This window comes from Cupressus sempervirens, chromosome 5 (assembly GCF_028749045.1).
Source record: "Cupressus sempervirens isolate cs-2001-9-10 chromosome 5, ASM2874904v1, whole genome shotgun sequence".
Lineage (NCBI taxonomy): Eukaryota > Viridiplantae > Streptophyta > Pinopsida > Cupressales > Cupressaceae > Cupressus > Cupressus sempervirens.
The window spans coordinates 93040106-93059346 of NC_143122.1; the positions used below are offsets into that span (position 1 = coordinate 93040106).

Genomic DNA, 19241 nt, shown 5'->3' on the forward strand with positions numbered 1-19241 from the left:
CAGAATTTCTGTTTTGTTGTCCTCATTCGTTTTCAGGTTGTCTGGTACGGTTATTCCCAATTATCCTCGGCCTTCCATACTACTCCGGATTTGAATTGGCAACGGTACCAAATGTTCAGCCCGTAGGTGAATAGGAAAGAAACATGTAATAACTTAACAAAGTAAAATACTATTCATTCATCAAATACTTTTCATACATAACAATAATGTTCCATACCATGATGCCAAATACATAAGTGAAAGCGACTTTTATACTATCCGATACGGTGCTAATGAAACGACACAACCGTGTCTGCACCAATAACTGCCTAACTACCCATTTTGCCGGACAACAGTAATATGGCAAATTCATCCACAAAATTTGAAGGAAAAGAACTAAAAAATAATGGTTGCAAGAAAGGTCAATCAAGAACATTTTCTTCAAAGCAAGGATATGCATATGGATCCCAACCTAGCTTTCATGAATATTGCTACTCATGCAATTATTTTGGTCACAGAGCAAGAGAATGCAGAACACCTAATAAAAGTTTTCATGGATGGAGAAGAAGAAATCATAATGGACACTTAACGCAGCACTGCAGATTTGGGTTTGTGTAAACACATAAAGGATATAAGATGAATTATATTAAGAACAAACAACGACCAATGTTTGTATGGAGAAAGAAACATGACAAAGACAAAAAGGATAACGAATGTTTATGGACTTCAAGGAAGAATAATCGAAAGGGGAGAACTACAAAAGTTTGGAGAAAGAAGATAAACAAATTATTGCAAGTGCAATGTGCAATTTATGTACCTCCTAGTTTGAGAGGAGATGCATGAACTTAGGGGGAGCTACATAAGAGATATTTATTAAGCCCTTGGGAAAAAGAGCAAGATGGTTCAAAAGAGAGATAGTTGATGATTTAAAATATTACATTAAAAGAGGTTGACAAGCTGATTCCATTGATGCCAAAGTTTGAAAGAGGACCCTTCAAAGAAGCAGATCCAGTGATGGTAGCACTAAAGCTTGTAAGAGAATTGAGGAATCTTTCTTAGGGGAAGTACAAGATAACTTTCACAAGGGGAGCATTTGATGACTACTTTTGATAATTATACCTTTGCCATTGATCTCAAAGGGGGAGAGAGATTGAAAGGACCAGATTCAGAAGATTTGATATTGCCATCAATGACATAGGGAAAGATTGATGAAAGTATTGTCATTAATGTCGAAGGATTTCTTAAGTATCAATGTCAAAGGTATGAAGAGGTATGAAGAAGAAGTTGTCATTGAAACCAAATATAAGGAATTGATTATTGGACAAAAGTATTACTATATAAGAAAGAGCCAACATTAGTATACTATACCATATGTACAACAACATAATATAAGAAAAGCTTAATGGACAAGAGACAGATATGAAGATAATATGGATATATCTATGTTTCACCACAAGAGTCGAGCAGCACATATATCCAACAATCAATTAAATAAAATATGCAGCAATGCAATTGATGTCAAGAAATTTGCAAACATAGACCCATAGAAAGAAGAAATTTTAATCAGATAAATTAGCTTCATATTCATCAGCTATTACAAGAGAATAAAGGCCAGTAAATACATAATAATGAATTACAGTAAAAGTCTGGAATATGGAAGACTAAGGAGTGATACACATATATTTGAATAAATTCAATTCTCCAAGATAGTGATGGAGATACATAACTATTGAACAAATGAATCGAGCAATAACACAAATATATAAATATATATATGGCAGTCAAATTTGCATATCACTGTCTATGAAAGAGATTTAGACCTGACCTTACAGAAGTTTATAAATTAGAAAGCTGCACTATCAAAGAATATATGTGACATAAGCACTAAGCATATACATAGTCAAGAAGATGATTCAAATCAGAATATATAAACAGCAACTAATTGGACAAGTACAGATCATCTTATTAAAGAATAAGTGTTTCATACTGAATCACATCATAGAAGCCATAAGCTGAAATAGAAGCCGATTCATTTGCCATGTCATCATGAGACGAACATGAGCAACAATTTTGAATAGAAATAAGGAAGAGCAGTTCAAAGTATTCAATTGAAGGATGGGAGGATTTGTGATGTGTAAAGAGTTTTTTTAACAGAGGAATGCAAAGAACATCCATAGTCACATAAGTGGTCGAAATAGCTTGAGGATGTGGTGCAGGGCACCTATCTCCTTATTCAAGAGTTGTCTTTGCATTGGATGTTGATGTAATAAGGATGTGTTGGCACCATCCATTTTTCTTGTTTGTGTTGCTTTTATCTTTTTGGGTGGACAAGGATCTTTGTGGTCATCTTATAAACCAAAAGAGTCCTTAGTTCACTAGGATGTGTTTTGTTGGTCTTTTGTGTATTTTGGAGTCTAATAAATGCAAATTAGTTATTTTTGACTTAGATATGTATTTGCCACCATTCTTAAGGGTTTGGAACCATTTGGCATCTATTTAGGAGTCATAATGCAAAAGTTGTCATGTTTTGCAAAAATTGCTAATGCCACTTTTTGAAAAGTTGTCATGAAAGTGCATTTCAACTTCCCAAACGTTCATAACCACCAGCAGTTGGTTTGAATCAGCTGGTTGAAGACATTTTAAGACATATGACATCTTGCCATAGGAGATTGTCAGATTGTACGGACTGTGGCAGCATTTTTATGAAAGAAAACCTGTTTTTTGGAGGAAAACTTGTTTTGTACGGCCTTGTATGGATTTATTTGATCAAATAAAGATTGTGTTAAGTTGGTCTTGAATTAGCTTTCTTTTGCATCTGGTTTGATTCAATTTGGTTTTGGTTGGGGGAAGTTACAGCACTTTGTCTGAGTGTAGGTCTGAAACCCTCAAATTCAGGGTTTGAAACAAAGATGTGGCTTTAACTTGCAAGTTCACAATTGGAATCCAAGCCACTTGGTGAAATGTAAGTTAGGACACTGTACTCAGATTTACCTAACCCTCTAATGAGAACAACTCTCAGTTAGGAAACCGTCATGTTAAGAGCACCTTCTAAGGCCTCTAGGATCTCTATTAAGAAGTAAACTCATTAATAATACATACTTGGTAGAGATCAAACCTCTAGCCAAGCCTCCTCTCTCTAACATATGCATATGATTAACCATTACAATATATATTGTCTCTAAGAGATTCTCTACAAATCTCTCTTTGGGTTCCAATTCGGAATCCTGACATTCAATCAAGAATGCCCTCTAATCTTTGAATTTTCTTAAAAGAAACTCGACATTCTAATGAATGACCTCTACCAAGTTCTTACTTGATCTCTATGAGAACTATAAAGTTATCATCTCAATCCTTGATCTTTGTAATTTTATCTACCAAATGATTCATATTTATTTATGAAATAAACATATCAAATGAACACACCTCTGGTTCCCTTTAGTTTTTCATTTTATAATCCTTCATAGAATATATGTTACTTCAATTCCCAACATTCAATATCTATTAGTTTAGTTTCTTTACTTTCTCTACTTTGATAGTTTTGTAGTTCAATTCTCTTAGGTATAATTCCTTTTTAATCCTCCCATATTTTATTTATCATCCATTTCCTTTTCAAAGAGTTGCAAACCTTCATAATCACAATCCTTTCGAAAATTCACAACCTATAACACAATCCTTTGGAAAAGTCATAACACTTCATAACTAAAATCCTTTGAAAAGTCGCAACAATTCATAATCACAATGCTACCAAAAAGTTACAACCTTTCATAATCAGAATCCTTTTGAAAAGTCACAACTCTTCATACTTAAAATATTTTTGAAGAGTCACAACTATTCATAATCACAACCCTTTCAAAGCATCACATCCTTTCATCATTGAAAATATTTGAAAAAAGTCACTTATTTTCTTCTCATTCCTCTTCTAATAATCCTTCTTTAACTCATTTCTTCTTCTCTTCTTCCTTACTCTTTAAAATCAATTCTAAAGAGACATCTTTTTATTACATCTCTGAACTTTTTATTAGATTTAGTCAATTTATATTATATTATTTCTTACTTATCTATTTTGTATTTATTATCATTAATTATTTAATTTTATTTATTTATTTATTAATATTAAATTTATTGTTATTTAATTATTTTAAATATTACACTAAATATTATTTTATAGATAAATATATTATATATGTAATTTTTATTTCTTATTTCTATTCTTGAATATGAGTTTCTTATCATTATTTATTTAATTATCATTAAAAATATTTTTTTAAATGGGGACATGACAGGCAAAACCATATGAAAGGAATTATTAGCACTTAAAGGCATGATAGATTAAGATTTCATTTGACCCAACAAAATAATGGCTACCATAAAATATTTAAGTTGAAATTCACTTGAGAAAATCACTCACGATCGTGATTACAGTTCATTTAGAGAGTGTTTTATACAGATGGCAACGACGATTTACTTAAGCAGAAATCAGAGGATGTCTAAGGTGTGAATATTATTTGATAAAGTGCGATTAAGACTGGTCGTAATACAAGTGATCAGAATAGAAGGCATCTGGACTTTTCAAAATAATATATGGTTGGTTAATAGTAAAAGGAAGTCATATGAAGACAAAGAAGCGACAATCAATTTCAGAGAGTATTAGTGAAGGAAAGGTCAGTGGGCATGAAAAAGTCACGACATCAGTCAAATAAAAAATAATAAAAATAATAATCAACAATAATAATTTGAGGAAGACAAACTGAAGAGTCTGAATAAAGTTTTATCGTTCAGATGAAATAATATTTTGAACAAGTGCGATTGACATAGAAACCAGTTTAAAAGATGTGAAAGACGTAGACTTGCAGCAGTAATATGAAATAATCAACGGCATCAAAAGAATGGAAATATTGGGGAGATGAAATAATTTATCACTAAGCCATGATGGACAGAATTAACTTATACAAGAGTTGCTGCCAATAATCAAATGCCAATAAGATTAATAAATTAATGATCTTAGTTTATGGCAAAAGGTTATAATGAAAAGTTGCATATATTTGGAAAGACGCATCCTTCTATTTTGTAAGATATAAAAAGAAAGTCATTTTATTTTCTAAAGTGCGGAAGTGTGAGCGGTGAAAGAAGAAAAAGAGGGTGAACAAAAGAATGTTATATATATTAAGATTTCCAATCCGATATATATATATATATATATATATATGAGAATAAAATAGAGGAGTGTGTGCGTATTAATGAATAAATAAAAAGATGTCAAGGAAGAAGATGCAGAACAAATCTTTGGAACAGAGAAAATGAGAAATAAATATAAGGGTGAAGGAATTTAGAGAAGAGTTGAGTAAATATATTTATATGTAGATTTATTGTGTGATATAAATATCAATTAAAGAAAGTGTGACTAAAAGTATTCAAGAAAAGATTCTAGCAAAGTAAAATGAGCATGAAGTAATTAGATCCATCATCAGTTGAGAAAGCAACATTATCAAGGTGGAAGAGAAGTTTGAGTGCAGTGGGTTGGTGCTCATGAAGACAGTAGTGGGGGTTGGTGCTTCCAATAGGTCGAAGCTTACGAAGTGTGGGAGTTGGAACATCTAGTGAGTCGGTGCTCATAAACATAGTGATTGGAGCTTCTAGTAGCTTGGAACCTACAAAACTTTGTAAAAGACAAATTTATGTAAGAAAGCATTTATTTGCCATGATTTTCTCCCGCATTGGGTTTCCATGTAAAATATTGTGTTATTGTGTTCATGTGCATAATTGTTTATTTCAGCATTTGAAGTTATTGTTTGGATTAAAGTTTTAAATTGGCAAAGTTGTTATTATACTGATTCACATCCCCCCAACCCCCTCTCAATATAATTGTGTGCTCTTCAATGAAAATTGCAGATTAACTTAAGATGTGCACTTCATTGAAGCAAGATAAAGTTTGATATCTGTTAGGACAAAAAAGAAAACAAAAGCTGAAAACTTTGAGCAGTAAACTGTGTTTGAAGAGTACTGTATACCAGGCAGTTTAATGTTGCAAATGGATGTCCATTTATCCAGAAAGCATATGCAGTTATCACTGGTGGCAAACATTGCAAGAGTTTAAAGTTAGAGAGCAATTCAATAGGTAAACCACAAAATATGATGTACCATATCTCATCTAAAAATGAATTAAGCATTTCAATAACATCTCCAATTTATGTGAGAAAAAACTTTATAAATGTTCAGTTGTCATACTCATTCTGTGAGAAAAGCATAAATGTTTTGATTAAACTTACGTGTTAATGCTTTAAGAAAGGAATCAAAATAAGCAGTGAAACATGACAGCATAATTTATCATGGGAAAACCCTCCAACTTTAAAAGAAAAAACCCAGCCACACAAAAAAAATCACTTTTATTTAATAATCAGAAGTTTGAGATACAATATGCCCAAACACCAGGCTAAGAACTAAAGTGATATTGCAAAACACAATATAGATCTCTATATCCCATGAATTATTCCTGAAGAATATGTCTTGAGCTTGCAATGTCTTGATTTTCATAACCACACACGATCTCTTCACTAGCCAATGCTAAAGACTCTTTATTATTTTCAAAAGACGTGGCTATTCAAATGAAAAATTGTTCATAAATGAAGACTCTTTGCAGCCTCATCACATTAAAAGATTAGATAATGTAGCAGAAAATATCTCAAATATAATGCTTATGCAATCATAAGTACACAGATATCTCCTGCAGGTACCAAACTTTAACACTCCCTCTTAGCCAAGGAGATAGAATTTACAGATTTCATGTCATCATTACAAACACAATGGCTACACCCATGTGTGTCAACAGCAAAATTTTATCACGTGATATTGTCATCTCAAAATCACATTCACCATGGCTATTCCTAGAGGGTGAATTAGACAAGAGCTAAGTCATGGAGTCTCTCACATGACATCCACCATGGCTACTCCTAGAGGGTGGATTCACCATGGCTACTCCCAAAGAGTGGAACAAGGGCTTTCACCTAAAAGAAGAATGCATTAACAAGGGATTGCACCTTGAACTTCTCAGTCTATAACAGTTGGCTCAGAATACAAGGACAATGCCCTCAGAAAGTCAATTGCAATAGACTTCTTCCTATTGATAACTTGTACTTACTCATTAATTTATCACAATGAATTTGTGTGATATTAATAATCTTATTGAAAATTGTTTATTATAATAATGGCATGGCATAAATTAGCTTGTATTTAATATTGTTTAATAATGTTTTGGATATGTTATAAAATGAATCTCCAGCTGAACTAAATAAATGGAATTGCCAGATTATAGATGCCAATTCAATAAATTCTTCCTTAAAACTTTCCTCCTATTGGTTGATGAGTTTCTTTATGAGTTCCTGTTACTATGTATTTTAGTTTGCATTCCTTTGATACCTATAAATGCTAAGTTATATCTAAATCTCCTCCAGTAATGATTTCTGCCCTTCCTTCTCCTCCCCTGTTAGGGCAGAATAGATTCCCTCTATATATCTTGTAGTTAAAGATACAACTTTTCAGCCCAACGGTTGACCATCCAAATTGTACCTCTTTGTAATTTGATTGACATTTACTTTTGACCCATCACTGGTTATTATTATAATCCCCGTGGGGTTCTACATTATTTCTATGGATCCTGATACTATGGGCTTACAACAGCTTTCTGCGGATTGTTAGGGTCCATATACCAGATATGGGCACCATCTTCTTCAATTATGTGTCCTTTGACTTGGTGATCCTGAACGAGCTTGCTTGTTTTCTCGATTCCGAGCATTTCACCTACTGGCCCTGATGGAGCCTCGATTCATGCTTTTCTTTACCATTTTCATCATCCATTTGACCTTGTATTGGCACATTACCTTTAGCATGGGGCTGAACAATCTTCTTGTTGATTAATTTTCTCCTATATTCTCAAGTGGCATGTTTATAGCAAATATTATCAGATTTCTTGAGCCATCATAATTTGAAAGCATCAGAAACAGGTCATACCTCCACTCTCTCATGCAGTAAGACGGAATATGGAGAAATGGATCATCTTATGATAAGGATGACAACAAGATTGCAGCATGTAACAAGATGCACAAAGCTATCTAATCAGATCAAAGGAAAATCATAAATATCTAGGGGCATTCCCCAATGAATTCAATGGGTTTAGAAAACTGAAGCTGTATCCAATCTAAGAAAATATTATTGAGTGAATCTGAATGGATTGTGCTTCATCCCTGCTTTACCTCTTGGTTGAAAATCACTTATACAGTCAACTCCAATGGTTGTTTCACAAGATATTGGAAAGTAGGGAACAGGAGAAAGGGGAAGAAATATTACAAGATTCGCAAAATTGAGTCATGTTAGCCAATGTTGAATGATAATATTTTTGAAATTGTAGAATATTTGACTGAAGATGTAAGGAAAAAGGTTGCTGAGAGATTCATTACTGATGATGAATTTGTTGTATTTCCTGAGTGTAAAATATCTGTATGCAAAATGAAGGAAGTGGGATAGAAACTAGGGTTGATATTACAAATGAAGACAAGAGAGTTGACAGCACTAAGACTTTCTAGAAGTAGGTCATAAAAGAGTTATAGGCAATGACCCTAGAAAAAGGGAGGAGAATCATGAAAGATGTTAGTTGTTGCTTGTTGCTTTCGGGTGTGGATATACCCACATGTATTGCATTTGATTATCACAAAAGATATGGAGATGCTGATTGCAGAATCAACAATCAATGCATCGAACAAGATCACAAGAGCCACATCGGGTTGCCATTCTGAGTTTTCCACGTTGAAGAGATGTCGGGCTTGGAGATATTACTGTCGGAAAACACAAAAAGAAAAGGTTTGATTTATTATTAACACAAAGGAATACATGATCCCGCTATGATATAAATGCCATCGGGATGAATTCAGAAGGTCTTTGAAAAACAAAGTATTGCATCTTGAGCCTTACCCATGTCATCTGTATTACGAAGTAATTGGTAAATATTTGCATGATATTAACAAAAACTAAGAGGTCAACATATACAAAAGAATAAAATGATGTTTCCTTAGGAAATGATCGTAAAGAATGGAAACATTCTATTCTAGCCAAAATAAACAGCTAAAGAAAGCTAACAAATAACTACAAACTAACTAATATTAGAAACATTCTAATATTTACAATAGATTACAAATAGATAACAATTAACTAATAATAGAAGCTCATCTATTATTGTAATACCTTCCCTTAATGGTTAATCTATCCTATGAATTTAACAATCTTATCAGGACCAAGAGGCTTGGTGAGAATGTCTGCAATCTGATCCATGGTAGGAACATATTGCAAATCTATTGTCTTGTCTTCAACCAGCTGTCGTATGTAGTGACAATGAAGATACACATGCTTGGTTCGTTCATGTAAGACTGGATTCTATGCTAATTTGATAACACCTTCATTATCAACAAACAAAGTGGTCGGTCCTGCTAGTGACATCTACATATCCCCAAGCATCAGACGATGCCAAAAAACTTCACAACCTGCCTTGACTGTCCCTTTCTATTCAGCCTCTATAGAGGAGAGAGAAACTGCTTGTTGCTTGTTGCTGGTCCATGTGACGGCATCGGATCCCAAACTGAAAACATATCCAGAAGTTGTCTTTTTTATCGTTAACAGAGCATGCCCAATCTAAATTTGTTAACACACTAAGTCTAGGTTTAGAACTTCAAGAGTAAAGAAGTTCATAATCTGAAGTGCCCTTCACATAACAAAGCATAGGCTTTGCTGCCATCCAATGATATGCCTTACGAGTTGTCATAAAACGTGAGATGTAGCTGATTGCGAAGCTGATATCAAGCCTAGTAGCAGAGAGGTAGATGAGGCTTCCTACTAGTTGCCTAATGTAGTATCATCAACGAGAGGAGAATCAGACTTGGCTGATAACTTGATACCTTTCTCCATGGGTGTAGATGTGGACTAGCAATCCTGCATATGAAATTTGTCTAACAAAGCCCTAGCATAATTATGTTTGATTCCCTAAATCAAATATGTTGAACTGCCAGTAATGATCAAATCATCCACATAAATAACCAAAAGGATGATGTCATTGTCGGTATTCTTGATGTACAAATTTGAGTTTGAAGAACTCCTTTGGAAGCCTTGATCACTAAGGTACTTATCAATTTCGTGTACCATGCCGTAGGAGCTTGCTTCAAGCCATAGAGAGGTTTCACTAATCTAAGAACTTGATGTTCTTTACCTTGAACCCAAGAGGTTGACTCATGTAGAACTCTTCGTGGAGATCACCATTCAAAAAGGCACTCTTGACGTCCATCTGATGGCCCTGCCAGCCAAACTGTGTTGTCATGGCTAGGAGTAATCTGATTGTGCTCATCTTTGCAGTAGGAGCAAAGGTCTCCTCATAATCAATACCCTGAGGCTGAAAAAAGCCCTTTGCAACAAAACGAGCTTTGTATTTATCCAAAGTACCATTAGATTTATATTTGATTTTGTAAACCCATTTGCAGCCCATGGGTTTCTTCCCTAGTGGAAGTAAACCCATTTGCAACCAATGGATTTCTTCTCTAGTGGAAGATCATTAAGGATCTAGGTGTTATTCTTCAATAGGCTCTAGTGCTCAGATGTCATCTCTTGTTCCCACCTTGGAATTCCTTTAGGGTCCATTTAGCTGCAAGAATTGTCGAATACGACATTCATCTATATTGGAAGAAGCTCTCTTTTAGTATTCATGCATTCTTAAAATAAGTTCTGGAATAATCATTTGGACCAGTTTGGTTGACGTAGAAGAGGAGTCGAAATATGCATATTCTATGTTTGGTTGCAACAATTGAAATAGGAATTGGAATAAGTTTTGTTTTAAAACTTTAATAATTAAATTATTATTTTTAGTTTGGTAATATTTTGAATAAATAAGATTTTTTATTTATAAAAATTGGTTTTTATTAATTTTTTTAAAAGCCAAAATATTTTAATCAGCCTTTTTTTTTAAAAAAATTGACTTTGTAAGTGAAAGATATACCACAACCTTTCAAATTCATTGAAATTCAAAGGACATATTAGATTGTATATTATAAATTTAAATCAAATTATTTTAACGAGTATAAGATCAAAACTAAAATCATTTTATTTTTAAAAATATTAAAGAAAATAAAAAATACAAATAAGTCGAGATCATTAATATGATATTTAAATGATCTTTCAACATAGTTTTAGTTATAAGATCAAACACAAGATTTATTTGTAAAGATTGTTTTATGAAAGTTAAGAAAAGATATCAAATTAGATATTAGTCTTTTTTATCATTTAAAAAACAACACATTAAACGTTAAATGATGTTGACCTAGTTTATATCTTATAATGAACAAAGAAAATAGTCAAAAAATGCATTTGAGTGGCAAAATACAATTAAATGGCAAAGTGACGGACCTGACAACCCATCAAATTGGGTTTATTAAAAACTCGAATAAAAATAAGCTATTCTTATTTCATCTTTTTTTAGGAATACCGTTATGCTCATTTTGGGGTCAAATTAGGATAGGCGAATTCTAATTCCAATTTTGTATTTTGCAAACAAATGTCAAATTGGCAAATTTGGGTATTTAGATTTTCCTATTCCTACCAAATTCTTGCAACCAAACAGGGCCTTATCCTCAGAGTATGTTTGAGGTACAAACACACTATGAATGTTGGCCATGAGAGCAAACTTAATAGACTTTGTAACTTTGCTCCTTTTCTGAACAGTTCTCCCATCAATAGGCTCATCATCACGAAGATCAGCAAGTGTCTTAGCCCACTACTAAGGTCGTGTCTTACCTCACTACTAAGGTCGGAGCAAAGAATGACCAACATGAGTATCAGGAAATGCTCTATGACCAGGTTCCTCATCTAAAGAATCTGGATCAAACTCAGGTGAAGCATCTAAAACACTGAGTGATCCTATAGGAGAAGCTGGAGATGTCTATACAACGATCAATGGAATAAATGGCGCAGCAAGAGCTACTGGAGTCGTCCCATCAGATGGACCTATTGGAAGCCTAACTCCCAAATCATGAGCCTTCATAGGCTGATCTGCTAGATCAAGAACAGGAGAAACATGCATGAATTGTCCTCATTACTCGTCAAAGACTAGATCACGACTGTACAAGAGACAAAATGTCTCAATGTCAATCAAGTGGGAGGCTTTGTCAAGACTATTGTATCCAACAAGTATGAGTTTCTGACTCTTGGCATTCATCTTGGTGTGTGATGCATCAAGGATCCAAACAAAAGCAAAGAAGCCAAAAACTTTCGGGTGATTGCATTTGGGCTTGCAAGTTGACCAAGCGTCTTTTGGAGTCTTACCTTTGATCGGTACCGTGGGTGACCGGTTCAAAAGATAAACTATTGTGTTAACTGCATCTGCCTAGAATTTCTTCGAACATGTCTACATTCGAGCATGGAGCGAGTCATCTCAATGATTGTTCTATTCTGACGTTCAACTACATTATTCTATTGTTGTGTGTGGAGTGTGGTTAACTGGCATTTGATGCCATGAGTATCCAAAACGTTATAAAATTCATTAGAACAAAATTCGCCCCCATCGTCTGATCTAAGAGTACTAATACATTTCCTATACTCTTTTTCAACTAAAGGTTTAAACTTTTGAAAAAAAGGAAATGCATTTTATTTCTTTTGAAGAAAATATACCCACATTTTTCTACTGAAATCGTCAACAAACAATAGATAAAAGGTGTGCGATGTTGCTCCCTAGCTTGGCATGGATCACAAACTCCAAGCTACTAAGTTTGAATCTCTGGAAAATCGAGGACAAGCTCTTCCCGAGCAAGCTAAGACAGATAATGCACATTTAAGTGCCCATATCGCTGATGCCAAACTGTGCTAACAGAAGACTACTAAGCAGCCATAGCTAAGTCTCGAGAATCACCAAAATCAGTAAGTCGCAAAAGACCATGATCCTCAAGACCCACTGCAACAATAGACTAAATCGCCCTATCAGTGATGGTGCACTGATGTGAACTGAAGGTGATATCCAACTGTATAGAGTATCGCAACAACTGATTGATTGAGAGTAGATTTGGTTCTATCCTTGGAAGTTAGTACACATCAAAGAAAATGAGATTCCTCCCAGCAGATTGAATTTGAATGTTGTCTTTGCCAACAAAGTTGTGCTCTTCTCCGCCGCCAAAAATAACAAAATCTGAACGAGGCTGGTAAACAATGAACCAGTCTCTACGATGGGTGAAATGACGAGAGCCACCTAAATTAATGTACCAGGCAGGCGACTTCACATGATTTGCAGGTCTTTTAGCCATGAAGGTGTAAAAAGTAGATTTTCTCTGCTCAGTGTGTTATACACTGTTCCCTTTGGGTTGTGAACCTGATTGCTTAGATTGGGCAGCTAAGCGTTTCCGACATTCAATCTTCATGTGACCAAACTTGTGGCAGTAGTTGCATTGAATGTTCTTCTTTTGGGAGCCTTCTGAAGCTGGAGTAGAGGACTTTTGTTGAGAAGACTATTGAGACTTGCTTTTATCCTTATAAAAGAATTTAGCAGCCAAGGCTTGCTCTGTGGAGGTGGAGCTGGAACTGCTACTGAACTGTTGTTTCCACCGATCTTATTGAACCAAAAGTGTGTCAAGATCTGTAAACTTCAAATCAACACCAGAAGCCGTGATGTTGAGAGTCTCGATAAAATGCTCGTAGGACTTGGGTAAACTCTTGAGAGTGATGACCACAATGTCCTTTTCCTCCATCTTGCAACCAATGGTAAGCAATTGATCACAGATTTTCTGAACCCTGTTCAAGTGAGCCTGGAGCAATGGTCGCTCATCCATGATAATAAAAAACACAGTGTTCTTCAAGAAGAAGGCTCTACTTTTGTCAGAAGTCTCATGAAGGTTCTTGAGATGTGCCCATATCTCGGCAGCTGTCTTGCTAGATGGAATTTGAGAGAGTTGATCATCAGCTATGGATAATTTAAGAAGCATCACCGCCTCCGAATTATTCAAATCCCATGTATCCTAATCAGTACCAGGGCTAGTTAGACGCTGTGTAACATCCAGAACAATCTACTCAATATTCTGATATTCAAAAATTATTATTATCCGCTGCTTCCAAGTGCCATAATTCTGACTACTGAATTTCGAATTGCTCTTGAGCAGAATATTAGTCAAAGATGCCATAGCACATTTTTCAATGAAAAAGCGTGAAAATCAATGTAGGCACATACTTCGAGACAACAAAATGGAAGACCCATAAAATTTGAAGGGGCACCTAAAAGAGCTCGAAAAACCCCAAAGAGAATATGTTGTCAGTTTCCAAATCCATTGGCTCAAAAATTAAGGCACAAAAATTGAGGCACCGAAAAAAATCTGACAACCCAGTTGAGATCTCTAAAAATCTACCAGAAATCTTTAAAAAAATTGCTCTGGAACAGAAAATTAGGGTTTTGCACAAAAACAACTTTGCCACCAAAAAACCACAAAAAATGGCAGAAATGTGCAAAAAAATTAGATGATAGTTGCAAAAAAATGGTTGTAAGAAGCAAATATCACAGAAAATAATTTCAAAAAATATTGCTTTGATAATTTCGAACAAGAAATTATAATATTTTTCGAAAAAATTCAAAGAATTGGCTCTGATACCATATTACAAAGTAATTGGTAAATATTTGCTTGATATTAACGAAGACCGAGAGGTCAATATATATACCATTGTTACCAACATCGGACTTGGCTTGAGCTAGGTCAGGCCCAAATTGGGCTCGGACTCAATCTCGGCGGTCGAACTTGGCAAATTACAAAACCCATGAAATTCAAAGATTTTTAAGGATTTTAAGTTTTTTCATGCATTATTTAGCCAATTAACATCAAATACACAATAATTGAGATAAATAGAAGCTACTTTGACCACATTTACAACTTTTAATAGATCACTAAGTATAAATGCGAAATTTTGAAAAAAATTACTTAAAGTTAAATCAAATAACATAATAGAAATCTGAAATATAGTGTAACTGTCAAATGTCTAAAATATCCATGAAATATGCAATCCATGGAATCAAAAGTTCAAAACATATATCAAAAGAAAAGCTCATAGTAGCATATGTCTTCCAAGAATCTTTAAAAATTTTGATCTGGAACAGAAAATTAGGGTTTTGCACAAAAACATACAAACAAAACACATGCTTAACATACAAAAAAAACCACTAAAATTTTGTTTCTTCTTTTCCAAACGCTACCCATTGGCCGAGTCAGGTTGACGTGACTCCATGAGTCAGCCAAGACTTAGCTAGCACTTGGCCGAGTCGTAGTCCAAAGGTAATTTGCCTCATTTTGATGGGCTCGTCGAGTCCTATAACACTAATATATACAAGAGAATAAAACGATGTTTCCTTAGAATATCTATAAACTAACTAATATTATAAACATTCTTATATTTACAATACATTACAAATAGATTACCATTAACTAATAATAGAATCTTATCTATTATCATAATAGTCTGTCGCATTCTAATGATGCCAAAGTGCTTGGTGGATATGTGAAGCATACAAGGGATATCAGGTTTGTGATTGATAAAAATCGAAGGACCGTAAACAGTGAGTGCTTAAATTGTCGATGACAACAAAATATGCAAATCAGAAAGTTTATAAACTAAGACCCCAAGGATGCAACAAAATTTGAATATTTGAATGTGTCATGATTGTGATGCAAAACTTAACCGCATGGATATGGTCAATAAGTGAATATGGACGATATCACTATCATGGGAAGTGGTTGAGCAATTATCGAATGCTAAGGGTTCTGATGTCTTGAAAATCCACTCTAATTCTAATATTAAGTAATGAGGGATGAAAAAAGAGCAAATGTTGTAAATATGCTTAGTAGCAGAGATTTCAATACCCATATTTCACAGGACCACCTGAGTAGGAGATTTCTATTATTTATTGTTACTTCACTATCCAGTAAGTTATCTCTAAGGACATCTTGTGTTTGTTGGTAGGTTCAAGCACCCCCATGGAAAGGAATAGGAGGATGAAATAGTTCTGGCAAAAGAGGAAAATAAACCCAAAACTGGATGGCACTTGGAATTTCAACATATTTAAAACCTACAAAATCTCTACGCAAACAATACTGTACAAGAAGATGCCAAACAAGGTTGACTACCCGAATCGAAATTCAATCTAAGATACATTATTGTTATTGGTAAATCATCATTTCCTATATATACTTATCCATGTTAAATAACATATATATATATATATATATATATATATATATATATATATATATATATATATATATATATATATATATATATATATATATATATATATAATTATTTTTGTTAATATATTATTAATTAACGATGATTAAAACATAGACATGTCTCCTCTCATATTTACACGAGATTCAAATCTGCATTTGGAACACACCTATAACAATGGCAATGATAGTACATATGCAGCGATCCTGATAATTCAACATGGTATCAAAGCCAACTACAAATGTAATAAAAAATGAAAGCATATGAAAGTTAGCACATATTTCATAATACCATATGTACAAATATTTTGGAATATTTTAAATTTTTAGTGGCGGGGATGAATCTACAGACAGTGGTTTGTAAACAATTTGATGCCGGGCAAAGAACCCATGTCATCAAGGCATCTGACAAAGTCTACTCGCAATGCCTGTTCTTTACAGTGTGATGGAGCCCTAATATTTTGCAAAGAGTTAGGGCCTCCATTTAAGAAATAATGTTGAAAATTTGATAAGGTATTGTTTGCGTAAAAGAGCAGTATTGTCCAAGGACAAATACAATATTCTTGGTCTTCATCCAATAAGCATCCTCATCAAATTTTTATCCAATATGAAGCTTTGATACCCCATGATCTGTTGAGGATATTTTAATGACAATGCAACAATTACTTCACCTATTTATATATGTTAAAAAAGTGAGCAAAAGGATAATGCAGATTACCGTGCAAAGAAATGAAATCAGAGTCGATGCAGGACAAAACTAAGAGAAATTCGAAATTGAAGTCTTTCATATCTGTAAGCATGAAGTCACAGAATTGCAATTGATGCAGAAATGAAATTATCTTTCATTTGTTACCGAGTTGATGCTCATTTTGGTCGAGTGGAATTAAAGGAAGATTCTTGTAAAAGAATATACAGATTGTGTTGGAATAAGTATTGGATAAGTTCATCATGTTAATTTTATATGAGGTAACTCTGATATTATACTGATTTGAATCTGCATTTCATACAGATCTAGTAAAGCGTGAAAATCCTTAAGTGGATTGGCCTCTTCAATACTTTAAGTTATTAACCTGATCGGCACCTTCCTTGGGAGCATTTAATAATGTTTTTTTGCATGGTTATAGTTAGTGTAATTACTAACTAATTCCAAATCCTTAGAGATGCCGATCTTGGCAAAATACTTATTAGTTCATATATAGGGTCGACCTGGAAGCGGTCATGTCTTTTCTAAGGACATGCCTCTTGGGTGCTATATGCATAAGAGGTAAGAATGTGGATAAAGGACACACATAAAATACAAGTCTGCTCCTTTAGCATTTACTACGTTATTCGATTTATAACAGAGATAAATATTTAATTTGCAGAACTATACATCATAGCAAGAATGCTTAATATACAGTCTGGTATATTTAAAGACCATCTTTAGCAAGAGTAAAGGCATTATATCAGTATTGGTTGATCAGAATTTGCAGAATCTTACTTGGTATCAGAGCTCTGGTAGTTGAACCTAGGCTCTGCAAATTGTTAACCAGATTTAAAATATCTAGCAACATCCTTCTACCTTCAATGGCTAGCGCAATCAAACCCGAGGACAAGTTTGATGGAAAAGAATACTTCGTTGCTTGGAAATTTAGAATTATGATCACCCTTGAAGACAATGATGTAATACAGTTTGTTGATAAGGAATCCAAGCAACCTGATGTTGATTCTCATAAAACTATCTGGATTAAAGGAAACAGGAAAGCTATGCAAATCATATGAGATGGAGTTAAAAAAAAAATAGTACCTATGCTAATGAAACATCAGAGAGCATTTAATATAATGAGTGCATTATTAAATGCATATGAGGTTAACAATGCAACTAGAACCCTTGCACTAAAAAGGCAATTAAATTATATAAAGATAAGGAAGGGAGAATCTATGAATTCATACTTCCTAAGGATGGCTAGTCTAAGGATGAATATGCAAGTATAGGGACCATAATTGAAGACAAAGAGCTATCACTTATGGCTATAGATGGGTTACCGAATTCATGGGAAACATTCTCACAAGGAGTAAGTGCTAGAGACAAACTTCCAGAATTCAATAGACTTAAAGGAGATTGTCTTCAAGAAGAATCTAGGCAACTCAAGAAAGGAGGGACATTAAAAACTGAAGATGAAGAACTTCATGTCCTCAAGGTAAGAAGAAGCACTTCAAGAAGAAGGATAATCAAAGAAATGACAAACCTAAGAGAGATTTATCCAAAACAAAAATGCTTCAAATGTGAAAAATTTGGACACTATAAATCTAATTGCCCTGAGAATACAAAGCAGCAAGCAAACTGTACAACGTTACTAGGAAAGGGGAAAACTATGATCCTGAGAAAAGCACTATCAAATGAAGTATCAAGCAAAGCATCGGTAATTGATAGTGGATCATTTCGACACATTACAGGATACAAAGAAGTACTAGACTCAATATCAGAAGAAGTTAATGAGGAAGTTGCCATAGTTGATAATTCAACTATTTCTATCAAAAGAATTGGGATCTGCCCCTTGAAACTGAAGTCAGGTATTTCTCTTCATCTCAAAAGAGTACTCTATGTACCAGGAATCAAGAGGAATCTAATTTATGCTACAGCACTTGAAGATGATGGACATAAGGTTGCATTCATGGATGGTAAAGTAATGACCTAGTCTAAGAACTCTTCATTTAAGAAATCAAAGTTGATTGGTCAAAGAAAGGGATACTTGTATGAATTAAATATAAAACCTATTCAAGCCTTAATTCATGAAATTGCTGATATAAACGATATATGGCATAGAAGGTTAGGACATCTAAACTTCAAAGCCTTATTGAATATGGAAAAGATGGTTACTAGTTTACCTAAGTTGAATAAAGATCATTCGAGCATATGCAAAGGATGCACCCTAGGTAAGAATGCCAAAAGTCCATTTCAAGATAGCACTAGAAAAACTAACAATGTTTTAGAACTAGTCCACTTAG

General features: G+C 34.0%; 1 protein-coding gene across 2 annotated transcripts in view; it reads right to left on the reverse strand.

Annotated features, from left to right (window-relative positions):
• Window positions 1-19241, reverse strand: part of ALG12 (homolog of asparagine-linked glycosylation 12) — a 342508-nt gene that overhangs the window by 149709 nt on the left and 173558 nt on the right. For both annotated transcript variants that reach the window (XM_089828760.1, XM_089828761.1), the window contains exon 8: window positions 5988-6046. In XM_089828760.1, coding sequence (XP_089684886.1) covers window positions 5988-6046 — 59 coding nt within the window. The remainder of the gene's footprint in view (window positions 1-5987; window positions 6047-19241) is intronic.